Consider the following 27,441-nt stretch of genomic DNA (forward strand, 5'->3'; position numbering starts at 1 on the left):
ATGCTTACAAGAAAATAGCTATTCAGGAAAGTCATGCTCGGGAAAATTTTTCTTCAAAATTTTTAAAATTTTTTCAGTAATTTGTGAAATTAACTAAAAAATATTGCGTTTTCATTTCCAGTCATATTTCAGTGCGGCACATCAGTCTGGCTCAGATATCATCCCAAATTGAAATTACAAAAACTAATTGGTTGAAATAGGGCGCGAATAGATGCAAAACATATCTTCTCCAAATTGACTTGAGATGTAGGAGAAATCTTTTAAAACGAAAGGAAAAACTCATGCGATTATCAAAAAATTTGTTTCTGATTTAAAAAAATTATGTAGGCTGATTGAAACCTCAAAAATGAGTTTTGCCGTTGAATTTTACAAAAAAAAAGATAACAGATTATGTCTCTTACATGTCTTTTTGTCGAAACTAAACTTAAATCTTCCGATAAACGAGTCTGCAATAAAAAATTTGATGAAAAAGAAAATTGGTTTCTTCCATCCTAAATCTCTCATTTGCATTATGACTGAGAGGAGATTAACAGGCGGATTGTTTATTTTTATGGCTGTCAATCGGTCTAAACTCTCCCGTCATTCGTTGGCAATAAAACTACACAGCCTCCAGGGAATCTGTTTCCAATTTTTTCCGGCCCCGTCAATTAAAAGGTGTTTTACACCGGAAGGAACCAGTCGATTTTAAACGATTTCAGGTCGCTATTATGTAATAAAGAGTATACGAGTAAATGAAAAAAGATTTCCACCCTTCTTTTTTGAAATCACTCATATTCTGTTCAGTTATCTCAATCTCTGGCAAAGAACAAAAAAGCCCAGCGTGATACTGTGGATTTAAAATTCGGAACAAAAAATTTTGCAGAAAAACTGTTAATAAGCTTCGTTAAAAGATTTGAACCAGTTTCGATTACAACAATTCAATCTCGGCAGAATTGTAGCTCTGTATGACGCACACATCGGCGGTTTAATCTAGACACCAGGTAATTTTCTATCACGTTTTACCTTTAAAAAAAAACAGTTTTTTATTCAAAAACCCAAGTTTTTCTTCTTTTTATACACGGCGGCGTGTCTGCAAACAAGCTATTGAATTTTGCTGAATGATTGTCTGATTGTCAGTGTTTTTCAATTTAAATGTATCGACGCAGTTTTAGATAATGCCGTTACTACCCGTTGTAAGTATAGGAATGTGTGAAACTTTGGCGCTGCTTTTGTCCTGGTTAGAGAATTATACTACCGCAAAATTACACCGAACGCGCTTTATTTATTGAAACTTCATTTCCGGTTTTAGAAAATACTTTTTTGACTGTTTTCAGTTTTACGATTAGTAGTAGAATTAAAAAAGATAAACCGATTTTGCTCGAACTGAAATAAATGCAAGCTTTGCATATTTTTGAATAAATAACTAGTAATGCAATTAAACCTGTTGAAAAAACTTAAGAACCCAGGAATTAAAATATTGCTCAGTCTTTTTGGCGAAATGGTAAATTTTATAAAGTAGTTAATTCTTTCGGCATTTTCAAGCTCAACTGAAATCAATTCCCCAATTCCCAAAGCACCGTTGGGCCCACTTTAACCTTATTGAAAAACTTCAGATTTCTTTTTGTACTTGATAAAAACATCTACTTAGATTAATTTTCAAAATAAAACTGACGCCAGAATTTTCCAGAGCACCGTTTTTTATACGCGTGGGTCATCCGGAAAGAGTTTACTTAGATAATTCTGGTCTCAATTTGAAAGATTTTCAGTTAGATCTGTCGCGAGATATCTGCCAATTGTTTTCTGTGAAATCTCAAGGGACCTTTTAGAATTCTTTAACTACAAGTTGAACTCAACTTGAGAATATTTTTTGCTCTGCTCATTCGTCATTACCCCTATAGCCCACTGATGAACGTCTTTTGACCCGATAAAAATTTACTACCCTAACTACTTTCTGGACGTGGTCAATATCTGGCCATTACCGATTTGGGAGTAAATTGTATTATTACACATCCATCGTCTTGTCAACCATCCATTTCATATTTCAACGAGCAGCTTTTATCGATTTAGGGCTAAATTTTATAGTCTATTTACATACCATTACATTTGAAACAGGGCAAGCATTTTTCGTACGAAATAAATCATTTAGCGCAAAAATGACAGTTATTCATTTTTTTACAAACGCTACCTTTTTTGCAATGAAAATCCCAAAAGAAAGTATTTGATGGAAGGTAAAAATTTTTCATTAGTTAATTTAGATCATTGATTAAATTGCTTTTACCTCTTCCGTTAATTTCACTAACTAATTTATTTTGTGGTCATCTTGGAAACTCGCAAACATAGGGAAGTGTGAGTAAATTCACTTTCAAAATTGAGCTTTACTTTGTCCAGGCACGTAAAAAAATGCTTTCAGATACTTTTGCTAGCAAAAATTGAGACAAGCGAAAGAAAAGATTTTTTTTCTCGAAACCTAGACGTAATTTTTTTTTGAAACATTTTATGGTACATTTGAATGCACTCTACAGAAGTCCGACCAAAAATTATCTTTTGAGTGTGCTTAAAAATTCAGAAAATTAAAAATTTCAATTTAAACCTTGGTCGGAACTCTTGAACAAAGTTCAACAATAATCGAGTTATTTAATGAGCTATTTTTGAATAAAAACAAGAGAAGGGAGAAGAAACTTAAGCTTAATCAAGAAAAGCTTATTGCTACCCCGGTTACGTAATTTTTTGAAAGATTAATCTACGAATGAAAAAGTTCATGCCACTGAGAAAAATGTTTGACCATGGGATATTCTGAAATTTTTAAAATGCAAACTTTCACTATTCTCTGAAGTAGACTAAATTGAAACTGTCAAGAAAAAGTCTACCCTGACCAGGGTTGAACTCACTGCAAAATTTACAATCAGTTCAATCAGTATAAAGTCTTATGTTTGTATATAGGCAATGTATCAATGATTTGATTGTTCGTGAGATTTTTAATTAAACAAAACTTGTTTCATCCAGGTTAACAATGGCTTGAGCAACAATCGCCTCAGAAGAGTTTTTATACTTCAAACCATAAGTTTCGTGTGAATCCCTTTAATTTTTTTGCAATATAGTTTAATTTCACATGTTAGCGTTCTCGAGGTTCGAAGAAACGAAACTTTAGAAACTATTTTTTGCTACGAAACTAGGTTTTTGCTACGAAACATTCCCATTTCAGCTACTCTTATACCTTTTTTCCTGTGAAAGATCATCACATTGTAATATGTGGTTAGCATTAGTTAGTTTTTAATGAGATTTTTTGTCAAAATGAGCATGGAAAAAACCCTTACATCCCAGCGGACAATCATCCTTAAAAACCCTTGCTAATTGATTGTCCGCTAAATATGAATTCCTGAACAATAATGAAGCATCGCTGAAACAATGAGCCATCAACTGATGCAGCAATCAAACTAAGACATCAATAATTCAGCGATGCTGATCTATCTAAGTACAACCCAGGGTACGCCACAAATCCTTGCTACTCTACAAAATTAAAAAAATCGCGTCAAGAAAATTGGTTTATTCTTTCGATTTTTCGTCTAATTTCGAGCTATTTTCGAGCTAATAAGGCAAGCGTGTAGGCTTACAATAGCTTATTTATGCTTATTTTAAGCCATGAAAAATTAGTTTTTCTCAACTAAAGTTAGTAACCGGCTACCCTTTTTGTTTCTCTGAGAAGTTTAGCCTGTATTAGATTTGAGAATAATTTAAAAGTATTGGGTAGTCTTTCAAATTATTTACCAAAAAATTGAATGAGTTCCATGAGTCTTATAAAGTATTTGGAATTTTAATCTCACAATTTTGCTAGCTTATCAAATGGTTAAAACTTTAGACAAATGCGTTGCAGTTCGTTTCTTGCGTTTTTGGGTTGAGATTGCGAAAGGTAATGTTCAAACAAATCAAAAACTGTGTCTTGGTGACTGATTATAAGTTTTTCCAGTCTAAATTTTGATTTTTAACTTAAGACTAAAAATTAGTGATGGCCAAGTCTTTTTTTTGGTTCGCAAGTATGCTTTTTATCTTTTAGTAGTCACATAACATTTGATCTAAAAGAACAATTGCTTTAATATAAAAAAAATGATTAGAGGGCAAAAATTATAAAATTCATCTAGATCATATTAAAACACAAACTTTTAAAGCGTTGAGTTTTTGTTCTGAGTGTTTTTGCAAAAACTAATCGCTTTTAGTTTGAAGTTTTTCACAGAAAATAAAATATTATTCATAGATTAGGTATAGAAGAAATGTAAGAATGTAAGGAGCAGTCACAAAAAGCAATCAGGGTAGCAGATTGCTGTGCAAGTAGCACACAATGTTTCGTCGACCACATTCGTAAAATACTACAAAAAAAAGTTTATCTTCAAATTAGGGTCGCTTTTTTGCGTGTTGTGCTAAAAGAACAATACAAACAGGTAAAAAAATAGTGCATTAGGCATAAAGCACTACAATTGTCTACAATAATTGAAAAAATGAAGTAGAAAAATATAAACAAAAACCTCTAAAATTTATCCTAAGTTTTTGCACTTAAAGTTTTAAATTCTATGAAAACTTTTATGGCAAAGAAAGTGCTTAATTAAGCTTCCAAAACTAGTTTTCTTTTTATTACAAGCAAGTTTTTTTGCCTAAGTGGTCATCCTTAAAAAATTAAACACATCCGAATACAAAGTTCCTCCACATTTTTTAAATGGTCGGAACAATGAGACATATTATAAAAACAAACAGATGAGAGAACTAACTAAATGATTACCGATATCAACAAACGAAAAGCTGGTCGTTTTCTGCGAGTAGCCCAATATGTTCCGCGCACAGTAATCATTGCAATAAAAACTATGGGCAACAAACAAAAATGAAGACTCAATTTTCTCTAAAGTTTTTTTATTAAATATTTTTTTGGAGGAACGAGATTGAAATAAAGTTCAAAAGTTGGGTGTAATTTTCAAATGTGATTTTGCGTGATTTTATTCAAAAAAAAGTGAAGATAGAAAAATAAAATAATCTTATCTAATTGCACAAAATAACTTGCGTCCTATTGTTGCTACTTATTTTTAATCTTACATAAATAAGTTTTCTTAGTTCACCTGAAATTAAAATATTTTCTACTCGCGCACGAGACACCTGGAAACAACGACACGTTTCAAGACAACGACCATACTAATTGTAATCTGGCTCATAAAGTTTTTTATATTCCGTGTTTGTGTAGTTGAGCACTTGATCATGTTCCCGCTGCGTCTGGTCAGTGGCATCTCCCAGATCACTGGAACTGGGGACGGGGACTTCGTGGACAGACTCAACCACAGATACACTCCCATTGTGCTCATCGTTTTCGCTATATTGGTGAGTAATTTTTTCTTCAAACAATTTGATCATCAAGTGTTTTTGAGGATCTATTACCGTTTTTTACTTGATAACCAATTCAATGGGTTAGCTATAGTTTAATTATCTTTTTAATTAACGTATTCTATTTTTTCGTTGAGAATTTTTTTTCGAATTATCTTCAGACTTATCAGCCCCATATCAAAAAAGGAGATCAAAGAAATTATGACACGCTGAGGGTTTAAATAGGCTTTACAAAAACCAGAGCACAGCCACTGCATCACAACGAAATTTTTCTCTTAACAAGTAGAAATTTTTTCTGATGCATGGCTAATAACCTTACTCACTTCTAATTTTCAATTGACAATTAGTACAAAAGTTCATTTTGGACCATTTTAACAAGCTTAATTGCACATTTCAGACGACGACTAAACAGTACGTGGGTGAACCGATTCAGTGTTGGGCTCCAAATCACTTCTCCCATGCATGGATCGAATACACAAACCACGTAAAACCTGTTATTTTTAGTCTTTTTATTTAATCGTCTTATCCCAATTACCATTTGTCAGTGAATTTAAATATGCTTTTTTTGTTTTCAAAAAGAAAAGTTCAAAGGGTAAAGTGCAAAGAAAAGTTCAGAGTGAAAACTGTCAAAAGTATGCAAAGTAACCATTGCTGGTCGTTTAAAAGATAATGCAACCAACTTTCGATTTTTTTTTATTATAGATTTTGGTATATTTTCTAGAGTTCCGAGTTTTAAGGGCCATGGCTGAGGGTCTTTAAGAAGTAAGAGTATCCGGGTAGTTATACCCATGATTTGACCAGATTTATGATCCTTTTTAAAGATTTGCTGGGTGTCCAACACTTACTTCCTCCCCCTCAACACCCCCTACATCAGACAAGACACCCCCGAGAAACAGGGCTCATACGTGACCTACTACCAGTGGGTGCCTCTGGCCCTGGCTGCCATGTCCCTCCTGTTCTACATGCCGCGCAAACTGTGGCGCACTGCTGGAAAGAGGAGTGGCCTGGATATTGACAACATAGTGGTGACTGCGACCACATTCGAGAATGCAGTCAGCTCTGAAGTGAGAGACAAGACGATAGAACACATTGCCAAACATCTCGACAGGTATGAAGACTCTATGTCAGAAATATCGGAACACCCCCCCCCCCCCCCCCCCAGTCCCCACACCACTTCGACTATTAGAAAAAAAAGTACTGAAATTATGACCAAGTGAACAATATCCCCCTAAATCAATGGGGGGTCCAAACTCTCATATGGAGTAAAAAAACAGATAAATTTTACAAAAAAAACTAGTTTTGAAGCCAAAGATGGATACAAGGGATCGACTTAACAATTCCCCTTTCTTGATTGTTAAATAGATTACTTGCAGCGACTTTTGACCAATCAGTATGCAGCAAAAATCGAACTTATATATAACACTCTAGTGCGAATTTACTGTTTTTATTTAAAGGGGTGGAGATTTTTTAGTAGATACAATAAGGGGGGATTGTTAAGTAGATCCAAAATAAGTAAGCATGTGGTTGACAACTTAACACTTCAGTCTAATTTTTTTTATTTTTAGATGATTCAAAAAATTTGCACGCCAAAAGTTTGCTTTTAATTTATCCTACTAAGGTAATTAAGTTTTATTAATTATGCCATAAAAGTTCAAGTATTCATTTTTGGTTCAGGTACTTGGGCAGTCAACGTGAATACCGACGAGGCTGCTGGCCCAAGTGCAAACAGATGGTCTGCGTCACGTGTAACAGACGCAACGGGACCTACCTCGGGCTTTTCTACCTATTCTCAAAGTTCATCTACATCTTCAACGGGATTGTCCAACTAGTCGCGCTAAACGAATTCCTCGGAGACCGCTATTCCTTATATGGTTTGGCAGCGCTGCTGGATTTTATAAATGGCGTAACGTGGCAAACTTCGAGAAGATTTCCACGAATAACGATGTGTGACTTCAGCATCCGAGTCATGGGTCATAACGTTCATGATTACACTGTTCAGTGTGTACTACCTGTGAATTTGTTCAATGAGATGATTTTCTTCTTTGTCTGGTGGTGGCTCGTTATAATCACTATCTGCACGTGTATTAACTTCGTAGAATGGGCGTTCAAACTAATTTTCGCAGTCGATAGGATTCTGTATATCAAGAAACATTTGAAGTTCATGGACCGCTACGACAGATCCGAACATCGGAAGCTCCTCGCGATGTTTGTTAACCATTACTTGAAACCCGACGGCGTCTTCATCATTCGGCTGCTGGCGAAGAACACGAACACTCTGATGACGTCGGAACTCGTGGCGAAGTTGTGGGATAACTATAAGGAAAAACATACCGAGAGGTTACCCGAGCTGACGAAAACTTCTCTGAATCCGTCGGCGGAGAGTACTTGTTCACGCAAGCATATGAACCACCTGCATCACACGACAAACATGCAGCCGTTTCACTTGGAGGTGAGATGCAGAAATGTTAGTTTACAACATTAATACTTGTTGATCAAACACCGATAATTAGTTTATCTTAACCACGAGGTATTGATGGCCATAAAACCAGAGAAGCTTAATCCATAATTATTTTTTGAACGTTTAGAAATCTAAAATCTTATTGGCTTCTAAAATTAAAATAAATATTGAAGCCTGGTCAAAACTGAGCGTCTAACAATTACAGTTATTGACAATGAACGAAAATTGTTTTTTTTTGTAAAAAGTTTTTTTTTACCTTTTCAGCCGAACGACACCAATTGGTACGAGCCTCGATTCAAACCAGAAGCTCCGCCGAACATACCACCGCCCATGTTTCTAGCGGGGAGCCCGGAAAGCATGATCAAGGTACTCTAAATTCTACATATTCACTGCACTCTTACATTTCATTGAGCTCCTGAGTAGTCGAAGATTTCAGAGCCTCACGAGATACCTGCAAGATGGCAGGAAAAGATACACCAATCATGATTTTTTGAGATCTATCTTATCAGGTTTTTATTTCTTTAGTTAGATTTTGAACATTCCTTTTTAGGGTCCTGAGATCCAGCAATCCTAGATGTCAATTACTTGTGTAGATTCCTCTTGTCTTCTCAATCCTATTGTATAGTTTTACGAAATAGTTTTTGTATAATCACAAAAAAACTCATTTATATAATTGACCATCTGTGATGAACACAATTTTATTTAGTTTTGATGTCAAAAATTTTTTCCTAAATTTGATTTGTAACTGAATTTAAAATGCTTCGATGATTTGAGTGTATATATTTTTGGGTAACATCATTTTCAATTGAGTTTTAATTATTTCCGTTTTTCGCAAAGTAAGAACAGTTTTGCTTTGTCTTCTTCATAAAATTTCGCCCTGAAATTTGTTGCCTGCGACAATAAAAATGATGCCAGGTGATCCATCTCGTTGAATTTTACGATTCATAAACATGGATCCATTTTTGTGCAGACATCTGCGCTATTTCAAAATTCCAAACAGTGATCCTTTTCCAATTGTTCCAAGCGTTTTGGTTACTTGTTTTTATTGTACCCAGTGTCGATGTCTGAATAAGAAAACCATCGTCGGCGACCATTGGCAACCAAAGCAAATGCAAAATAACGAAAAACCAAAAAAGGAATAAATATAAATTTATTTATTTGGTCACGGTTACAATAGCAAAAGCCTTAGTGACTTGTTCAGAAAAGCAAATTTAATTACAATGGGCGCGTCTACAAGCTCAAGAAAAAATTTACAAAACTCTTCCGAAACTTCAACTGATAAAGATAAAAAAGATTCAAATATTATCGACGAGAAACGCGATGACAAGGCAACGGAGCCGATTACAGACGACGTATCTGACGTTGAGTTCGTATCCAATCACAATCGAGAAAAACCAAATAAGACGCCTAATGGACATCAAACAGTGGACGAAGACGCAGCTAGTGCAAATAAACATGCAAAAAACGACGCTACCTCTCAGCCGACAAGTGACCAAGTCGAAATTATTGGAGCTGTTGACGAATTTGAAACATACTCAAATCAGCCAGCGGACTCAGGAAACAAAAACGTGTTCCAAAAGTCATCTCAAAATATAAATTCAAAAAATTGTAGGCCTCAAAAACAAGGAAGTTTGCTTTCTGATGTCGAAAATCTGGAAGGTGAAGAGTCGCTAGAAGCAATTGAGTCAGCGAGGTCTGCCGAGCAGTCAAAAGCTGACGTCAATATTCTGCTAATCGGTCTTGTCGGCTCCGGGAAGACTACTTTGAAGAAACATATGCAGCTAAGTTTGGGCAAAGGGTACTCAATAGACGATCGCAAAGAGTACCGAAGGTTGATTCGCAGATACATTTTGCAACAGAGTTTAGAATTGGTTCTGGAAAATTGGTCTTATCTGAACAGCCTTGAGAGCGATGATCGAAAACCATTCACTCAATTCATGCAATATTGCATAAATAAAGAGATCAAAATAAGACCATATATTCCATTGTGTAATCATACACAAGAAGCTCTGAAGACGCTCTGGTCCGAAAAAAGGTTCCAAGAAATGTACCATAACAACCCAGTTTGGCGAGACACCTCTTTAGATCTGTTTTGCTCACGGTGCACAGAAATCGGAAACGATGGATATCTTCCAACTGATACGGACATCATTCGCTATTACGGATGTCTGGAAAAACACAAAACGCTCTACGTTGAGATCAATAAACCGAAGACCTTAACTGTCGAAGTTTCAGAGTTCCGACAGCCGAAATCCCAGCAGCTGAAATCATGCAATGCCGCAATGTTTTTTGTAGACATTAGTCAAATCGATACGGATCATCATAAGTGTTCGCTTAAAGCAGCGCTCAAAAGTTTCAACTCCGTTATCAATCAAAAAGAACTAGAAAACAAAACAGTGTTTTTGTTCTTCACAAAACAAGATGTGCTTGCGGCAAAATTGCACCAAATTGACCTCAAGTCTATCTTCCCCGGATTGAAAAAAGACGCGAGCTGTGATCAAGTTAGCAAACAAGTTCTGAAGATGTTTCAAGAAAGATGCGACGAAAGAAACATTCATCACTTTTTCATGAATGCTTTGGATTTTGGTAAATCCCAAGAAATTTTACAAGAAGTGTTCAAAATTGTACATTCTAATTTTAAATGAAGTAGCATCACAGTTGACATTAATTTAGAAAATATTTTGAAATTATCGTATATTTCACTTGGTGAAAAATGGTTTTCAAATTCAAGCTAGCAAAAAACAAATCTGTGCCAGCTATCCAGAATTTTTGTTGAAGTTAATTCGTAGCCCATTGAATTACATGGTTTCTCTTTTTTCTTGATATGTGTCGGGTTTCCATAAAATGTTGATCTGAAAAATTTTTGAGCGAGCCGAAATTAACCTATAAAAATGTTTGATATGTACTCTAATTTTTGCGCGTGGCCCCTGATTGGGTTAACCAACTTGAGCTTTAAATCTGTCTTTCAAAGATACTTGCATACCGTGCCCTAGTTTTCCGCAACGTTTTTTAGCCGTGAAAGCATTTTTAAGTTCAAGTTGATATCAAACTTGTTTTCAATCAAGGCAAAGTTCTGTAGATTAATAAACAATCGTAATAAATTTTTTCCAAGTTGTGCAATAGCCAAACAATATAGAAAATTGATCTTGGAAAGAGCACCAACTTGAGCAAGCGCAGAAAATAGTTCAACCTGTTGAAGCGCCGCTGAGAACTTTCTATTAAGGAATATCTTATATAGACCTGATTGTTTAATCTATGTAACATTGATCCAGAAAAGCACTTGCTTGGAACAAAATAGCACTTTGTTGTCTGATTTTTAGACATGTAAACAATATATTTTTTAAGTTGCTTAATTGCATCTTGAAAAAGTTGATAAATTTATTTTTGTGATCTGTCTTTTGAGGCCAATCTCTCCTTAATTGTTATATAACTTTGGACTGTTATGTTCTCGCAATGAAGGTTCTTGGATAATAATTGATTATAATCAATTTTTGTGGTCAAAATGTAGGCATTATAATCGATTATAGTTTCACTTTGAGACCACGCAACCGATTATAATCCAATATTTATAAGAAATCGGTGCTTAATCTGGATGCTTCCAGAGACCCATCTGAGGCTCTGATTCCACCCCGAAAATATAACTTTCCAGAAGTTGCTATTTTTCGAGAAAACGCCATTTTTTTTTTAATTTTGAAATTTAAGAAATACTTTTAGAAAAAATAAAAATAATAGATTTTTTCCTTTTCAAAAATCAGTGCTTAAGCTGGATGCTACCAGAGACCCGTCTGAGATTCTGATTCTACTCAAAAAATATGACCTTCCAGAAATTGCTGGTTTTCCAGAAAACGCCATTTTTGTAAAAAAAAAAATATGAAATTTTCCAATTACTTTAAAAAATATTTGCTGCTTAAATAACTATCTATATTTACACATTAACGTTCTATGTCTCAGTCAGTATATACTGGGTAGACATATAGTGGGTATCTTATTTTCCCTTAGCCTATCTTCTTCAGATAGTTCGTATGTTTACTAAAATTTAATTGCCTAAGTTGTTTGATTTTTTTTGTAAATGTATTTGTATGTCTGAAGAAATAAATTCTTTCTTTCTTTCTTTCTTTCTTTCTTTCTTTTTCCAAGTTTTCTGCAACATTTTTTAGCTGTTTCTGCATTGATCACAGCCTACTCGATTTATCCATCTGTTCACATTTAGTGAAAATTAGCAAAATCATACATTCGCACATACCCTCCCTCCCTTCACCTACCCAACCCTACCTACGCCACCCCTCCTACCCTCACCCCCACATAACCCCCACATACTTCCCACACCTACTCACACACAACTCCCTTCATCCCACACACCTACTTCACACGACACTTAAATTTTTGGGGGTTCATAAAAATCTGTAAGGTGAGGGGTTCTTAAAGGTGTGTGTGCGTTTTACGGGGGTAGGGGCACGCGTACGGTATTTTTCACGTATTCTTACAGTAAATGTAAGTAAGGGGTAATGGCGGGGAGGTGAGATGGTGGTAGTGGAGAAAAAAGAATGATGGGATCCTGTGTGAAGTATTATCGATTATATTAGATTTAATTTGATTTCTACTTTATTTGTTTTCTGATCGCTTAATAACCCATTAGAATCGATTTTTTTAAAGAATTTTAAGGAGACAGACCATGAAAATCCATTATAATTGATTCTTATCTATGGGACTTCTTTGCGGGTTGCTGTTTTTTGTTCCAACTTTTGTGAGAAAAATAGAGACTAGTTTTTTTTTGTTCAGACCAATTTCCAAAAGAATATTTCCTCACGGATACTAATATCTGGAACTTCTTGGTCCCCGCGGGTTGCATGCACAATTGAATAATTTAGAGTTTCATGCTGAATTTAGAATTATTGAATCGTGGAAAATCATCCCGCATTATCAAATCTTTCTAAATTGAATAAGGGCAAGCTAATTGGTCTTTTTGATATCACACACTACTCAATTTTTCACACTTAAAATTTAACTTTGACTGCATTAGTAGTTAGGCCATTATTTCGTTCATCATAAGTTTTTCGACACCAGTTGAAGTGCAGTCAACAAATATAGGGCTTTAGATAAGTTTCGCAGAAAGTATACTTGTATTGTTTCCAACACCAATAGTTGAAGGAAGTATTTACCAATGTTTGAGCTTTTTTTGCCCGCGTCGGCAAAATAAGAAGTTGTTTGTTTTTATTGACTGTGATATTTATAACAAAGTTCGGCTCTTTTTCCTCTTCCCCCCACCTGCAGTTTTTTAGTAGTAAATATACTGTTCACATTGACCGAACGTTAATTGAAAATTTACATGCGGACTAATTAGGCTATGCCAGACATATTTGGTCTTCATTCTAACTTTGTAAAACTACTCGTTACACCATAAAAATGATGGTGGTGTGAGGTAGGGGGGTGTAATTCAAGATATACAACTCAACAATTGCTTAGAAGTTCTTAGAAGATATTCTCCTATATGAGCGGTCATTGAAATGACTAACAAAGTTGCTCCTAATTTCTGGTAGATTAGGGTTTTTGCACTAGAAGAACCCTAATCTACCCCCAAAATAATTTTAAATTGAGGAAAAGACGGCGTTGAAGGCGTTTTATTCGCCAAAGTTGAGAAAACTATTGACAAAATTTTATACTGACAACAAAATAATAGATATCAAAAGCGTAAGCACTTTTTGTGAGTCTCACAAAAAATTCTGCTAGGATTAGGTATTTTTCATTAAACCACCAGATGAAAAAATTATGCAATTGATCTGAACAAAAAGTCAAACAACTATTGAATGCAAAAAAGAAGTATCAGTACTGTAAGCTAAGAAATCATTTGTCAAAAGCTTGTAAAAAAAACTGTTTACCTCAATTTGCTTATTGCTTACTAGAAAAAAAACATAGACAACTTTAAAATCGAAAAGAGTAAAGAACGCAAGGAAACGACTGACATATTATTTGAAAAAAGACTGACATATTGAGAAAAAGACTGACAAATTATTTGAAAAAAAGCTTCAACTTGCAAACTTCCAATTTTAAGGAAAAAAACATATGCCCATTAGGCTCTTTGATTCTCGCGAACAAATTTTCTTAACCCTTTTTTGATAAAAATTACGCAATTCGAGAAAACTAGATCAAAAGTTGAAATTTTTTTTTCGCTGGGTGATAATTAAATTCCAGGTTCAAAATTAGAAGCTGATCACGTTTTTCGTGACCGTTACAATTTTGCTGTTTGATAGTTTGCCTTCTTTTTAACAAAAGAAATGATTTGAACTTAAAAAGAAATCAAAAGGCATTCATAAAAAAATCAAAATTGAGTGTGAACAAACTTGAAGATTTTTTTTTCAAATAAAAAAGTACAAAAATACCAAGACCTATATAAGAGTACTCGTTCATTACTCTTAAAAACCTTTTGCTTTAAAAATAATCTGAATGATGATCAATCTCTTGTAGTAACAAACTTTTTGTGCTTGGTGTGAATTTTTTTGCCAGAAAAATTTTGAATTTTTTACTTGTCAATTTGAACGGATTTTTAAAAATAAAATCTGGAATAAATTGGAGCCCAAAATTTCAGAAAAAAACATCAGCTTTGATTATTCGTATAAGCCTTGTTAAAAACTGCCAAATTAACCACCAATTTGGTATAGGAAAATTGCAAAAAAGTTTTCGTTGATGCAATGATTGCGCGAACAAACGCAAAATTAAAATCTTGTATTTGAAATTGCGCTTGGGGACATAGCTTTGAAAAAAATGAATTAAAAAAAATTGATTCGAATTTAAAAAATGAATTAAAAAAATGTGGTTTTTTTTCGCCAAAACTGTTTAAAATACGGTAAAAGTGAGTCAGTTAATCCAGGGTTTTGCCCTGTTACGAGTAAACGTGTTGATTTCGATGCCAATTGTTTTAAAAATTGCGCCAATTAATTTCTAAAAAAAAACATCTATAGTGTAAAACTCGTTTTACTTGTTCACTGACTTTATTGAGGCTTTGTTATATATGACAGTTTCTCTAGAAATGAAAAAGGCGGCGCAGTTCCATGGTAATACCCAAGAAGGCATCTAGTTTGCACAACATACATAAAAATCTCGAACTTCTGGTTAATGTCGTCAAAATCCGGCCATTTTCTAACCGGACTCCGAAGGTCATCCAAAATCAAAAGCAACGACGCCACATGGGAGTGAAACACTTCGAATAAAGTGTGAGGATCTAAGATGAGTCGGTATGCGTGCCAGCGTACTGGATACACTATTTCGTTGTATCTCTGAAGATAATCGGCATTCGGCCGCAATGTTCTCGTTTTCCATTGCCCTCTGCTATCTGGTAATAACCACGACTAAAACGAACCAAGGGTTACTTTCAAGATGAAGCCAGTTGAGTGATTATGAGCTCAGAACAGTAAAAACAAAAGTATCACGAATAGTGGGTTGATGTGCAAAAAATCACAGCCACTGTAGCAAAAAAAATTTTATGAGGTTTTAATTCTCAAGCATGCAACTAAGACTTAAATTGCAAAAAAAAGATTTGTCACTAAGGTTCACAACTCAATCATTCTGGCTATTTCCGTAAAACCTGATTGTGTCCTGATTGTATCCTATCCATCCTCTGAATCTAAATGGTTTGCAAGTTTTCATTGTATGGAATTGTTTGACTAGCATTTTTCAACAACCTCGGAAACTGTAGACTTTTTGATTCTTGTTCTCAAATTCGGGGCACCAAATTCCTCGAAAAGTGCCTGAAAGAAACTATCAAAGAAATTCATTTCATTATTTTCCTTAGGACAGTGTAGTCTTATTTTTTCTGAAACTCAACATATGAAAGTGTTCTTAAAATGACTTTTGATTTTATAATTTTCATTAAAACGTTTCAGCAAGTAGAAGTGAACAAATTTTTCCCTTTTTCATTACAAGAAAAAACCGTTTGAACAACTTTTTAACAGTTTTGTTTTGTAATTTTACGAGAAGTGAAAAACTGAAAAAGAGCCGAACATAACACAGAGTATTTTTTACAGAGCCAAGTTGTTTGTTAGATTTACGGAACAATTATTAAAATAAAGCGTAGCCAACAGGCTGTTGGAGAAAATTCGAACTCAAGATCAAAATATCAATTATTGAGCTTCTTGTATTCGCGCGGCTAACTATGCGTCTATTTTATAGTGTAGTCAATTCATATAAAATTTTTGGGTCAGTTTTTAGCAAAAATGTTGCTCTAAGAAAACCCTTTAACCTTAGGAACTAAAACGTGGAATAAAATAACTCTTGTTTCGGTTTTTGCTTAAATTTGTTGTTTTCTGGCCGTAGTTGATGAAATTTGTTTCTGTTCAGCCTCCACTTATTGCAATAAGATATGATATATTGAATTGTTCACAAAAAATGTTCAGTATGATGAGAGTTGTTCAAATGCCCATGTTTTGCTGTTGCTAAATAATCGTGAAAGCTTATGAATGAAAAAAAATTGTTCGAATTATGGGGAAAGATAATACCAATTATTCTGTAAACACTGAATTCAAATGTTATTTTGAGTTTTTCCCGACCGTCCTTATTGTCATAGGAACATTTTGGTGCCGCGAGAATGGTCGGGAAAAATGAACAAAGAGTAAACAAAGAGAAATCTGATGGAAAAAAGGGTTTAATTTGGGGAAAAAAGGGCGTTTTTTATTAAGTTTTTACGTTATCTTGGAATTACGTTACTTTTCCCTTTGCAGTCCCCCCTCTCCAACCTCCACTGACGCACTTACACTATAGTGGACCTAAGAGTGTAATTGATGCCGTGATTCTTCTACGTCTGCAATGATCTAGAGGAGGACCCTATTGACCCTTCAAAGATAGGAAGCGACAATAGTGCCAGAGACAAGGCGAATCAAGATATCGAAGACCAAAAGTTTCCAAGGAAAAAAACAGTCAAAAAATTGTAAGAACATTAAATTTTAGTCCAATTTTATTGCTGTACAACTTTTTTACAATGAACTTTGAGTACAAATCGAACCAAAACCTGCCCTAATTGTAGATTACTCGTTAACATGACTTGAACAAAAACAACTCTAAAAAAACCTAGAAAGAACTGAAAAGGGTTTTCAAAGCTAAATTTTAAGAGAAGTAGAAAAAGTTTTGAGTACCTTGAACACGTTTTGATCCAAAATTCAATTTTTTTTGCCCAGAACGTAGTAAAACACCAAAATTTTGATTTTTATTTTCTAAAAAATTAAAATTTGCTGCCTCCGCCCCGACTTTCTTTTTGTTGAATGAGTTATTTAAGCCGATTTCTTACCTCAGGTTTTACGCCTAAGGGTTGTCTGAAACTTATAACAATTCACTCAACTCGACCTTACTAGTACCAATTTTTTTGAATCGGTCCGATAGCAAAACGTCGCCTATCGATCTCAAAGACGTGCTCCCAAAGTCACTGCCCGTTCTTTGGCGTAGTTGTGTGTGTTGGCTTGGATTGCATCCTTACCTCGAGTTTCAATTCTAGGGGTTGTCTGATTTTCAGATCAATAAACTCAACTTGTCCACTTCCGTTCGCACCCGTTTACGTTTCAGTCCGTAAACGAACGGCCTTAGCCCGTAATCTTTGGATGTGCAGTACCGTGCACACATAGACGCAATTGTACAGTTACAGTTCACCCAAAGACCTTGTCATACATTATTTTTTTTCTAAGAATCTTAAGCTTACCTTAAAATAACCTAATATAGCGTTCTCCACAACTATAAATGTTTCCAACTTAGGAGCCAGCGCTCTTTTTTCTGCAAAACAAGCTCAATCCCGAAAGCTTAGAAATAAATTGCAAAGAAGTTGTTTAGCCATAAAAGGACTTTCTTAACCCACAATTAGATTCTTGTTTTGATATTGTTTTGTGGCATGACTTACTCAACATTTCTCTAAGTAAGCATAAAAGCAAGAAATTTGAATGTTTGTCCGCTCTGCAATTAAACCAAATATTAAACAATTATAGAAACCGAATAACTGCAACTAGTTATTGCCACCGAGAGGGCACAGAAATAATCTCTACGTTTTAGAGGAATCTGCCCTTTTAACTAAATCAATTGTAAACCATACTGTATCTCGAAAAAAAAATGCAAAAGATAAAAACATTCAAAAGCAATTTAAACCTATGCATCAACTTCCTCGTCTCGAAGTAAAAATTCTAACCATTATTTTAGGACACAACCAAAATTTGAAAACCATTGTTGAAAAAGTTGAACGAAAAGTATGGTAAAAATCAACGAAAAACTTTCAAAAGGAAGCAAACTAAACTGGCCGCCCAGAAAATCCCCATAAAACAAATTGTCCGCTTTATTTCAAAGCCTGTGCATAAATTTTAAACGAATTTAGTTTTTCATTTACCTTGTCAATTGAATTTATTTCAATATATTTGAAATTGAATTTATTGAGTTTCTAGCATCTTTTGTCTAATAACGTTAGGTTACTAGGCCAGATAAAGTTGCTCATAGCAATTCTTTTTTCAGCCAGAATTTTCTGGAGTTAATTACACTGTGCTAAATTTTTACCCCGGATTTAGCTCCCAGGGATTGTCTGACGCTCAGTGAAATCACTTGTTATTTTGCTACCGACCAATCTTCGCTTACCGCGAACGGTCCCTCATCTCCGTCAGCAAAAGCGTCCTATCTTGCCTATGAGATCAAGCGTCTCACGCTAGCTAGATTTAAGCTTGATAAAGAGCTATATATAAGGAATTGAAAGGAAAGACCATAGTGTTAAAATCAAAAATGGCTGCAAAGTTGTAAGGAATGCGCGGAAAGTACCGTCTCCAAAAATAAAAAAAAATCTTCTTTTTAACCCCACGAATGTCCGACAAAGCAGCCTTTTAACACACAAAAACGATGAAATCCTGAGTAAAGCCCGACAATATTTTAACGCCAAACAGACCCTCGGCCACTTTGAAAGTTTTTAATCGCGAAACTTTGCAACCACATCACATAAAAGTCTTATGGAATCTTCGAAGTATTTATCTGCGTCAATGATTTCTAGCCAAAGAAGTCGAGAGCTGAACCTTGCGCCGTGGAGAAATAGAGCAACAAAATGAAGCTAAGCCTCGCTTGAAACAGCCGAAAATCCTATTAGAACTGGTAGAGTTGGCCAAAGAGGTTGAGTTAAAATGGCCGAAGCCACCTGAACTGAAAATGCGATTCTTGAAGACTTGAAAGAGAAGTCAAGTTCGTTAGAATTGCCCGAGGAGAGTCTAGCCGCAAGATAAGGACAGAAAACGGGGTTAACAAAACAACCAAAGAAAGTCACTCTGCACTTAAAACCAAACCAACACCGAGTGCGGCTGGTCTTAAATCGTTCCGCGTTAACTCAGTTAACCCATCTTTCCAACCGGTGATAACTGTCTAGACTAGCCCATTGGTTGAATATAAAACCAAAATCAGAAATACTTTTCAATCCAGATCTGAAAGTTACATTCCAAAATAACACTCAATACATTCCGAATCTTCCGCAAACGTCTGATAAATATAATTCAAACCGCGCAAATTAGCCAGAGTCAAACTCTAGTTCAACCGTCGTCTAAAGTCAAAATTGGATACGTGCCAAACTCTACTTTCTTTCGGTTATACGAATTCGAACTTTCCATTAACCAGTGGTGGAACCGTCTTCTACCAGCCAGAGTCTGGGTATACTGAAACGCTGCTCAACCAGTTTCCGGATCCCCGAGATGGAGTATTCATTTATTGTAACATTGACGTCAACAATCACGTTGATCGAAACAAGCCGCCCTATCCGCCAATTTACGAACAAAAGTCTCTAACTAGCGAAGATCTTGCTGAGATTATTACCATGAACCGTAAAGATCAGCCACCAGAATGGAAATTGTCTGGACACCACGGTCATCCCTTACATTGGCAAGAATGGTTCGGTCAGTTTGTAAGCGCTGCCGACTCCACCCGTTTGAGTGATCACGTCAGGTTGACATACAAGAAAACTCTTTCTACTGAGAAATCCAAAAAGCGTATTTGCGAATTTGCGTATTTGGGTGTTATGTATAAAAGTGCCTTGAACACTCCTGTTTGAAAATTTGGCCAAACGCAAACGGTAGTGAACGCTCATCTTGACACACTAAATTGTTTCCCACCATTCAAGATTCATAAATCCGACAGCATAATAAGTTTCGCTTCTACTCTCTCAAATCTTGTTGGAGTATTCAAGTCACTCTCCTATACCCAAGGATTTGGAAGGTGTTGCTTTGCTGAACCAAGCATTAGCTAAACTGCCACCCAACATGAAGGAATCATGGGCTCTTCACACAGTGAAAAAGACTCTTTACCAACCGTCTTTGCTACATTTCAACGACTGGCTGGCAGAAAAAGCAGAGGCGCATGAGCGAATGCTCGCTAACACTCCCAAGAATCAAAATCCAGAAAATCAGGCCAACGCTGGCGCTTCTAAAACAGTGACGAAAATTTTGTCGTCTAATTCAAAAGCGTTTGTCAAAAAGCCCTATCAACAGTATCCGCCTTGTGATGTTTGCAACGGTAGACATGCCATTTGGTCATGTAGCGTCTACAAAGAAAAAACTCCTACTCAAAGAGCAAAGTTTGCTGCCGAGCAGACATTGTGTTATGATGGCTGACCTTCCGCTCGAGCGACTGGGTTACCGAAAACCGCCGTTCGCGATCAGCGGAGTAGTTTACTTTGGCCCGTTCCACGTAACGATTCGACGAAGCTGAGAGAAACACTGGAGCTTCTTATTCACATGTATGACGACACGTGCTGTTCATCTAGAGGTTTTTTCGTCAATGTAAGAGAACGCTTCTTTGCTCGGCGGGGAATAGAGCGCTTGTGTAATTGGAGAAGAACGCTTCTATGCTCGGCGGGGAACGCCTTCTGTCATCTGGTCGGACAATGTTACGAATTTTGTTGGCTCGGCCAGAGAGCTGATTTCGTGCATCGAGAACTGGAATTGCCATGCACCTGTTCTGCTTGCTCAGAAAGGCCTAGCCTGGAAATTCAATCCGCCCAGTGCTCCTCATTATGGAGGTGTACGGGAAAGGCTCGTCCGGAGCACCAAAATAAAACTTTTTATGACGTTCTGAGAACAAAAAAACTCACTGAAGAAGTCCTCATAACCACGTTTTGTTTATTTGAGCAATCTCTGAACAACCTTCCGCTCAAGCCCGTATCCTCCGATCCGAACGATCTCGAAGCGTTAACGCCGAATCACTTCCTACTTGGACACCGCGCAGTTAGCTTTCCGGCACTAGATTTCGAGCAAAACTTCAATCATCGAAAGCGCTACTCCCGAGCGCAATCCTATGCAAATGCCATATGGACTTGTTGACTCAAAATCTGAGTACATACCAATGCTTAGCAAACGAGCGAAATTGCTTTCTTTCCCGAAATCACACTTGAAAAATGGAGATCTCGTATGGATGATTGAGGACAATAGTCCAAGAGGCTATTACGCGTTGGCGCGAGTCAGGTCATTGAACTACGGTAACGACGGCATAGCGCGGTCCGCCGTAATTAGATCGGCCACCGGCGAGTATACTTGTCCGATCGTAAAACTCGCACCCGTTGCTGCTCCCTTGGGGGCGAAAGATGTTAGCGCGGCTTACTATGCGTCTGTTTTATAATGTAGTCAATTCATATGGAATTTTTCGGGTCACTTTTTAGCAAAAACGTTTCTCTAAAAAAATCCTTTAAGCTTAGGAACTAAAACTTGAACAAAAATAATTGTTGTTTCGATTTTTGCTTATATTTGTTGTTTGTTGGCCGTAGTTGATGAAATTTTTTTCTGTTCAGCCTCCACTTATTGCAATAAGATTTGATATATTGAATTGTTCACAAAAAATGTTCAGTTTGATGAGAGTTGTTCAAATGCTCATATTTTGCAGTTGCTAAACAATCGTGAAAGCTTATGAATGAAAAAGAATTATTCGAATTATGGGAAAAAATAAGTTACCAATTATTCTGTAAACTCTGAATTCAAATATTTTTTTTTGAGTTTTTCCCGACCGTCCTTATTGTCATAGAAATGTTTTGTAAAAACAATCAACTCTCTAATTTTGAGAAGAAAAAGATAGCACCCTAAAACTGCTCTCCGAAGCTCAAGATTTTTCAATATTCAAGAAATTTTTTAAACCAGCATATTTTGGTAAAAAGATCCAATTTTCTTGAATTCACCACATGTTGTGTTAAATTAAAGAAAATCTTGCCTTTTAAATTCAAACAAAATCTTGCCTTTCATGAAAAAATGTTTATCATACAATTTTCATATATGGAAATTGTAGGATAACAATTTTTTTCCAATAAAATAAACGTAGTTATTTTTCATTACCAGACCGTTTTATTTGGTTCAAATAGCCGAAGAAACTATATTGAATCTTTTTTCAATGGTTTTTTGAAGTTGTATGAAAATTGTATGATTAGCATTTTTCTATACATTTGAAGTAAGAAATTGTAAGATAAGCATTTTCGGCTTGGGGAAATGTAAGATAAGCATTTTTGGTTTATGGAGGTCAACCCGGGTAGTATTTCAACTGCATCTTAGCGTCACATTACCTTTCCAGGCCTTTTTGTTGGTTTTAAACAATTTTCCTTACAAGACCGCTCAAAAAACCGCTTAAAAACCGCTCAAATCTTGCTTGAAAAACCGTTCAATAATCACAGCAAGAAATGAGCGGTTTTTGAGCGGTTTTTTATGCAAAGATCTGAGCGGTTTGAGCAATTTTTCCAAAAAAAACGCCCAAACCGCTCAAATCTTGCTGGAAAACCGCTCAAATCGCCCATATCTTGAGCGGCTTTTGAGCGGGATCTCGACCCGGGCATTTGAATTTAGTGAATTTTCTGAGCCTATGCTTTTTTACCTGAATCATTCCGGCCGTCAAGTGTTTGAGTGGATCTTTCTCTGCATCTTGTTTGAGTATATGCTTGTACCTGCTGAAAGTCTTCATTTTTTTCACAGGTGATCTAGTGAGCAGCCACCCGTGGGGTATGACGTAAGTTCTCCCGTCGAAAAAAAAGTAGCCCGGTTGCACTTCATACTGATAGTATCTCTCACCCTTCACTTGAAGAGGAACAGAAGCTCTTCCGGTTGAAGAGGTTAACTTATACAGTCTCTAAAAGTACAAACTGTAATATAATTAGTTTGCAACATTACGCTACATAACAAACCACTTGGACGCTGAACAAGCAATACTGCTCAGGCGCCCATATAAATTAAATAAGTTTTGCTGGTAGGTTGAGTACTTCATCGTTCATGAATCAATCTAGGAAAACAGGCTCATTCTTTTTTTAAAAAAAAATTCCATTACGAGGCCAAACTGTGCATTCTGTGCATTGTAAGCGGATTCCGCAACAGGCCAAAATCAGATTTGTCGCGGAATCCGCAACTTTGCTACTTTTTTGATCTTCTTTGCTGCTTTGGATTCCACAAACAAATACCTAAAACACTGTACCGTTCAATATCGCTCCATAAATAGGCGAAATTGCGGAATCCGCAACCGTATTTGCGGAATTCAGAACATTTTGTGCAAACCACGAACAAATAAAAAGACATGTTTATAGTTGAATTGAGCTGTTGCGGAATCTGCAACTGTAAGCGGAATCCGCAAACTGTAAGTGGAATCCGCAAACTGTAAGTGGAATCCACAAATTGTAAGTGGAATCCGCAAATTGTAAGTGGAATCCGCATTTTGTTTGCGGATTCCGTTTACATATATGTATGTGTATTATAGCGTTTAAAATTACATATTTTAATTACTGGTCACCAGAAAAATCAATCTCAATTACTACATTGATCAACTACCAGTTGAAACACCAACCGTTTGGTCTCAATTCCTGTCAAACTAATTTCGACCTCAAATCCTGTCAACTTCGATCTCAACTTCGATCCCTAGTACTGATCTTTTGAACTCCGATCCCAAATTCTGAATTCTGACCTACTTCGATCTGAACCTCGATCCCATATACTAATGCAATCCCAAATACTGACCTACCGATCCCAAACTCTGACCTAATTCGGTCTGAACCTCGATCCCAAATAGTGATGCAATCTCAAATACTGACCTAATTCGGCGATATGCTTTGCGTTGTGTTTCCAAACACTCTCAAACCAATGACTACAAATATTGAATTTTGTTCGGTGTTAAGCTTCCAAAATCAGTATTTGGGGTTGACGCAATCAGAAATACTGACCTAACTCGGCGATATGCTGTGTGTTGTATTTCCATACAATTTCAACCCAATGACTCCAAAAATTGAACTCATTCGGTGTTGTGTTTCCAAAATACTAAAAGGTGACATTCACCGATTTAGTTAACAAATGTTTTGAGATTTGTTTGTGGATTCCGCTGAAAATGGTTTTGCCTTTAAATTCCGCATTGCGTTAGATAATAACTCCAGTTCTAGCTTTTATTTGTTCATATGCAAGTTCAGTAATAAACATCATTCTGAATCCACTTACAGTTTGCGGAATCTGCCTACATATGCGGATTCCGCTTACATTTTGTGGAATCCACTTACAGTTGCGGAATCCTGAACAACTAACTATATTCGCTTGTTGCGGAATTCGCGGCACAACAAATGTGCCGACAAAACTTACGTTACAGGTATTTGTACGCGGAATCCACGGAAAATTTGTAAGTGGAATCCACAGACTATTTGAAACATGTTTAAAGGTTTGGCTAAGGAATTCAGGAAAATACAGACACAAAATTGTGCGCCTATCCAGTGCACAGTTTGGCCTCGTAATGTCATTAGCTTAATATTGTCTTTGAAGAAAACTCTACATTCTTTGATAAACCTTACGTCAGAGAAAAATTTATTGTTCCGACTTTCGTAACGAAAGTAACGGAATATTTGTGCTCGGGGTGGGTTTTTTTTCTTCAGACAAATTTGGACTTTTTCACTAACAATTTTGTCGGAATTTTTTCTATATCATTCAAAAGGTATTGTTGTCCTTAGTTTAAATTTGAAAAGATTTTTCTCGTAAAGATATTGATCTTTTTCCGTAGAGTTACGGGAGTTTAAAGATTGCCATTTTGGCAGATCCAGGACAATTAACGCGCGATATGTTTCGCGTCATTTACGCGTAAGCGGAGTTTTAATCCGTCAAATCGGCTGACGGAAGCTTATTTGCCCTGAATTAATTGTTAGGAGGAGCGAAACATGAATTTAATATTGCGTATGGGAGATCGCTTTTACAAAAAATCTCAAATTAAAAAAAAATCTTTTTTTTTATTACATTTAGTTTTTTCATGTTATTACTACTTCATAGACTTTAAAAGGCAGTCGGAACATTCAGGTCTTAGCCCTGATACGAGCAATCTGGTTAATATTGCGCACGTTTTAAAATAAAAAGTTTATAAAAACTTGAAGATCGGCTGTATTTTATTAGGAAAATTAAAAAACAGTCTCTAAAAAGATAAGCTCGTTTCCATCACCCTCACATTTGACTTCCAATGTTGATGAAAACTGCTCGTATCAGGGCGAAACCCTGAATATTCTGATTTCCTTCTAAGGTCTATGGAGTTGTAATAACATGACTATTTTAAATTTAATTATAGCCCCCCCAACCTTTCCTATTATAGACCCCCAAAGGTTTTTTAATTATAGTATAGGCAGATGAAATATTTAATTTCAATGTTTACATTTAAGTATGGTTACATTGTATATGTTATTTCAACCATTTTATTACACATTCGCATCATCAATATGTTTGTGGAATTGACCAATAATTCTCATTATTTCTTCGAACACTGCCAGTTTTTTGTTTTTTCAGTATTTGCAAAAATGAATTCCGCTAGTTAAGAATCAATTATACTTTTCAGTTCCGTACATTTCCGTTCAGTTCCGTACTCTTGTTCCGTACATTTCAGTATATATAGCAGTATAAATCATTACGGATAGTGTGTATATAATTAGAACGTTCGGGTGGGGCTATAAAGGGAAAGGTTGGGGGGCTATAATTTATTGTGGGCTATAATGGGAAAGACCCTAGAATAAGATGAAAAAAAGTTGGAATTTGGCATTTTTTGCAAAAACCATCCCCCCAAACGCCATATAAAGTACAAAGTCATATATTTTGCTGCTGTTAGCAAAGCAATTATGGCAAATAAGCTTTCTCAACTAATTTGGATCGATTTCTAAGACGGATTAAATCTCCGCTTACGCTTTAGTGGCGCAAAATATATCGCGCCTTAATTGTCCCAAAATGGCAATCTTTATCACATATGAAATATCTTTTCAAATTTAAGCCAAGACAACAATACTTTTTGGATGATACTAAAAGTTTCGTCTCAATATGCTAGTTAAAAAGTCGAAATTGTCTGAAGAAAAAAACCCACCCCGAGCAGAAATATTCCGTTACTTTCGGTACGAATGGCGGAACAAAAACAATTTTACCGCAATCATAATGGCTTTTTTCCCCTACCCTACCCACAGATTTCAAGTTTTCAGTTTTTAGTTGTCTTATGTCTTATCAGGGCTGAATATGAATGCGTGACCTTATATTGTACACAATAACGAAGCAAAATGTGTTCAAAACAGTCCCTTCCCGTATATCCGCTTCCGCTCTAGATCGTAAAATCACATATTTAGCCAGGGGCGGTACTTTTTGGGAAATCCATTTTTGGCCGACCGACCCTAAAAAATTTCTAAAGGCGCCTTTGGCGCCAATCTATACTAATTTTGAAAAGTTGAGGGGGAGCGCGCGCCAAAAAAAAACAATTTTTTGTCCACATTTTCCAAAAAGTGCCAAAAACGGCTTTTTTGACCTTTTTTTTCAAAAATTTTGGCCAAACAGAGTCTTTTTAGTGCTTTAAGAGAGCTCGGAAAATCGGCTCTTTTTCCTTCCCCCCACCTGCAAATTTTTATAATTGAAGTTAGTGTCCACTTTGTCCGATTGTCATGAAAATTGACATGTAGGCTAATTAGGCCATGACAAACATATTTGATTTTCATAATCAACCTTGTAAAACCACTCGTTAGACCATAAAATTCATGTTTGAGTGAGGTGGGGGGAAAAGGAAAAAGAGCCGAAAAATCAATTTGGTCGGCCTAAAAAAAAGGTCGCCAAAAATTTCAAAATTTTTTTGTAAATCCCCCCCCCCCTCGAGAAAATCCTAGATCCGCCCCTGCATTCGGCTCTTTTTCCTTTCCCCCCCACCTCGCACGAGCTTCAATATATTAGTGTAACGGGTGGTTTTACGAGGTGGTTTTACGAGGTTACGAGGGTGGTGTTACGCTGTAAAGTATGAAGAACAAATCTGTTCAGAATTGTCGATTTGTTCACCACGCCAAATTTCATTGCATTATGACAACGTTAAATAGACCTTTTTAAAATTGAAATTCAAAGGGGGGGGGGGAACTGGAAAAGAGCCAAAATTGCAGGTGGGGGGAAAAGGAAAAAGAGCCCTGCATTCAGCCGTAATAACAAGATAACGAAAAGGAGCAAAATAGACATTTAGAAATGGCTCTTTTCCAGTTTCCCCCCCCCCCTTTCAAATTCAATTTTGAAAAGTCTATTTAGCGTTGTCATAATGAAATGAAATTTAGCGTGGTGAACAAATCGACTATTTTGAACAGATTTGTTCTTCATACTTTACAGCGTAAGATCACGCGTTTAGCCGTAATAACACGTAAAACAAGGATAAAACTCGGTATTTTGAAAGGGGGGAGG

General features: G+C 36.0%; 1 protein-coding gene across 4 annotated transcripts; it reads left to right on the plus strand.

The window, feature by feature from the left end:
- Window positions 1-681: 681 nt before the first annotated feature.
- Window positions 682-8,563, plus strand: LOC134839093 (innexin unc-9-like). Of its 4 annotated transcripts, none has more exons than XM_063854521.1 (7): window positions 682-980; window positions 5,201-5,334; window positions 5,735-5,821; window positions 6,159-6,445; window positions 7,012-7,801; window positions 8,060-8,161; window positions 8,346-8,563. In XM_063854521.1, exons 2-7 carry the CDS (start codon window positions 5,215-5,217, stop codon window positions 8,367-8,369), a joined length of 1,410 nt encoding a protein of 469 aa, XP_063710591.1. In that variant the 5' UTR covers window positions 682-980; window positions 5,201-5,214; the 3' UTR covers window positions 8,370-8,563. The 4 variants fall into 4 exon arrangements, with proteins under 4 accessions (XP_063710591.1, XP_063710588.1, XP_063710589.1 ...); XM_063854518.1 differs by lacking the exon at window positions 682-980 and adding an exon at window positions 1,348-2,207; XM_063854519.1 differs by lacking the exon at window positions 682-980 and adding an exon at window positions 1,349-2,207 and having other exon boundaries at window positions 7,012-7,786.
- The last annotated feature ends 18,878 nt before the right edge of the window (window positions 8,564-27,441 follow it).

Source organism: Symsagittifera roscoffensis, chromosome 2 (genome assembly GCF_963678635.1).
Source record: "Symsagittifera roscoffensis chromosome 2, txSymRosc1.1, whole genome shotgun sequence".
NCBI classification, from domain to species: domain Eukaryota; kingdom Metazoa; phylum Xenacoelomorpha; order Acoela; family Convolutidae; genus Symsagittifera; species Symsagittifera roscoffensis.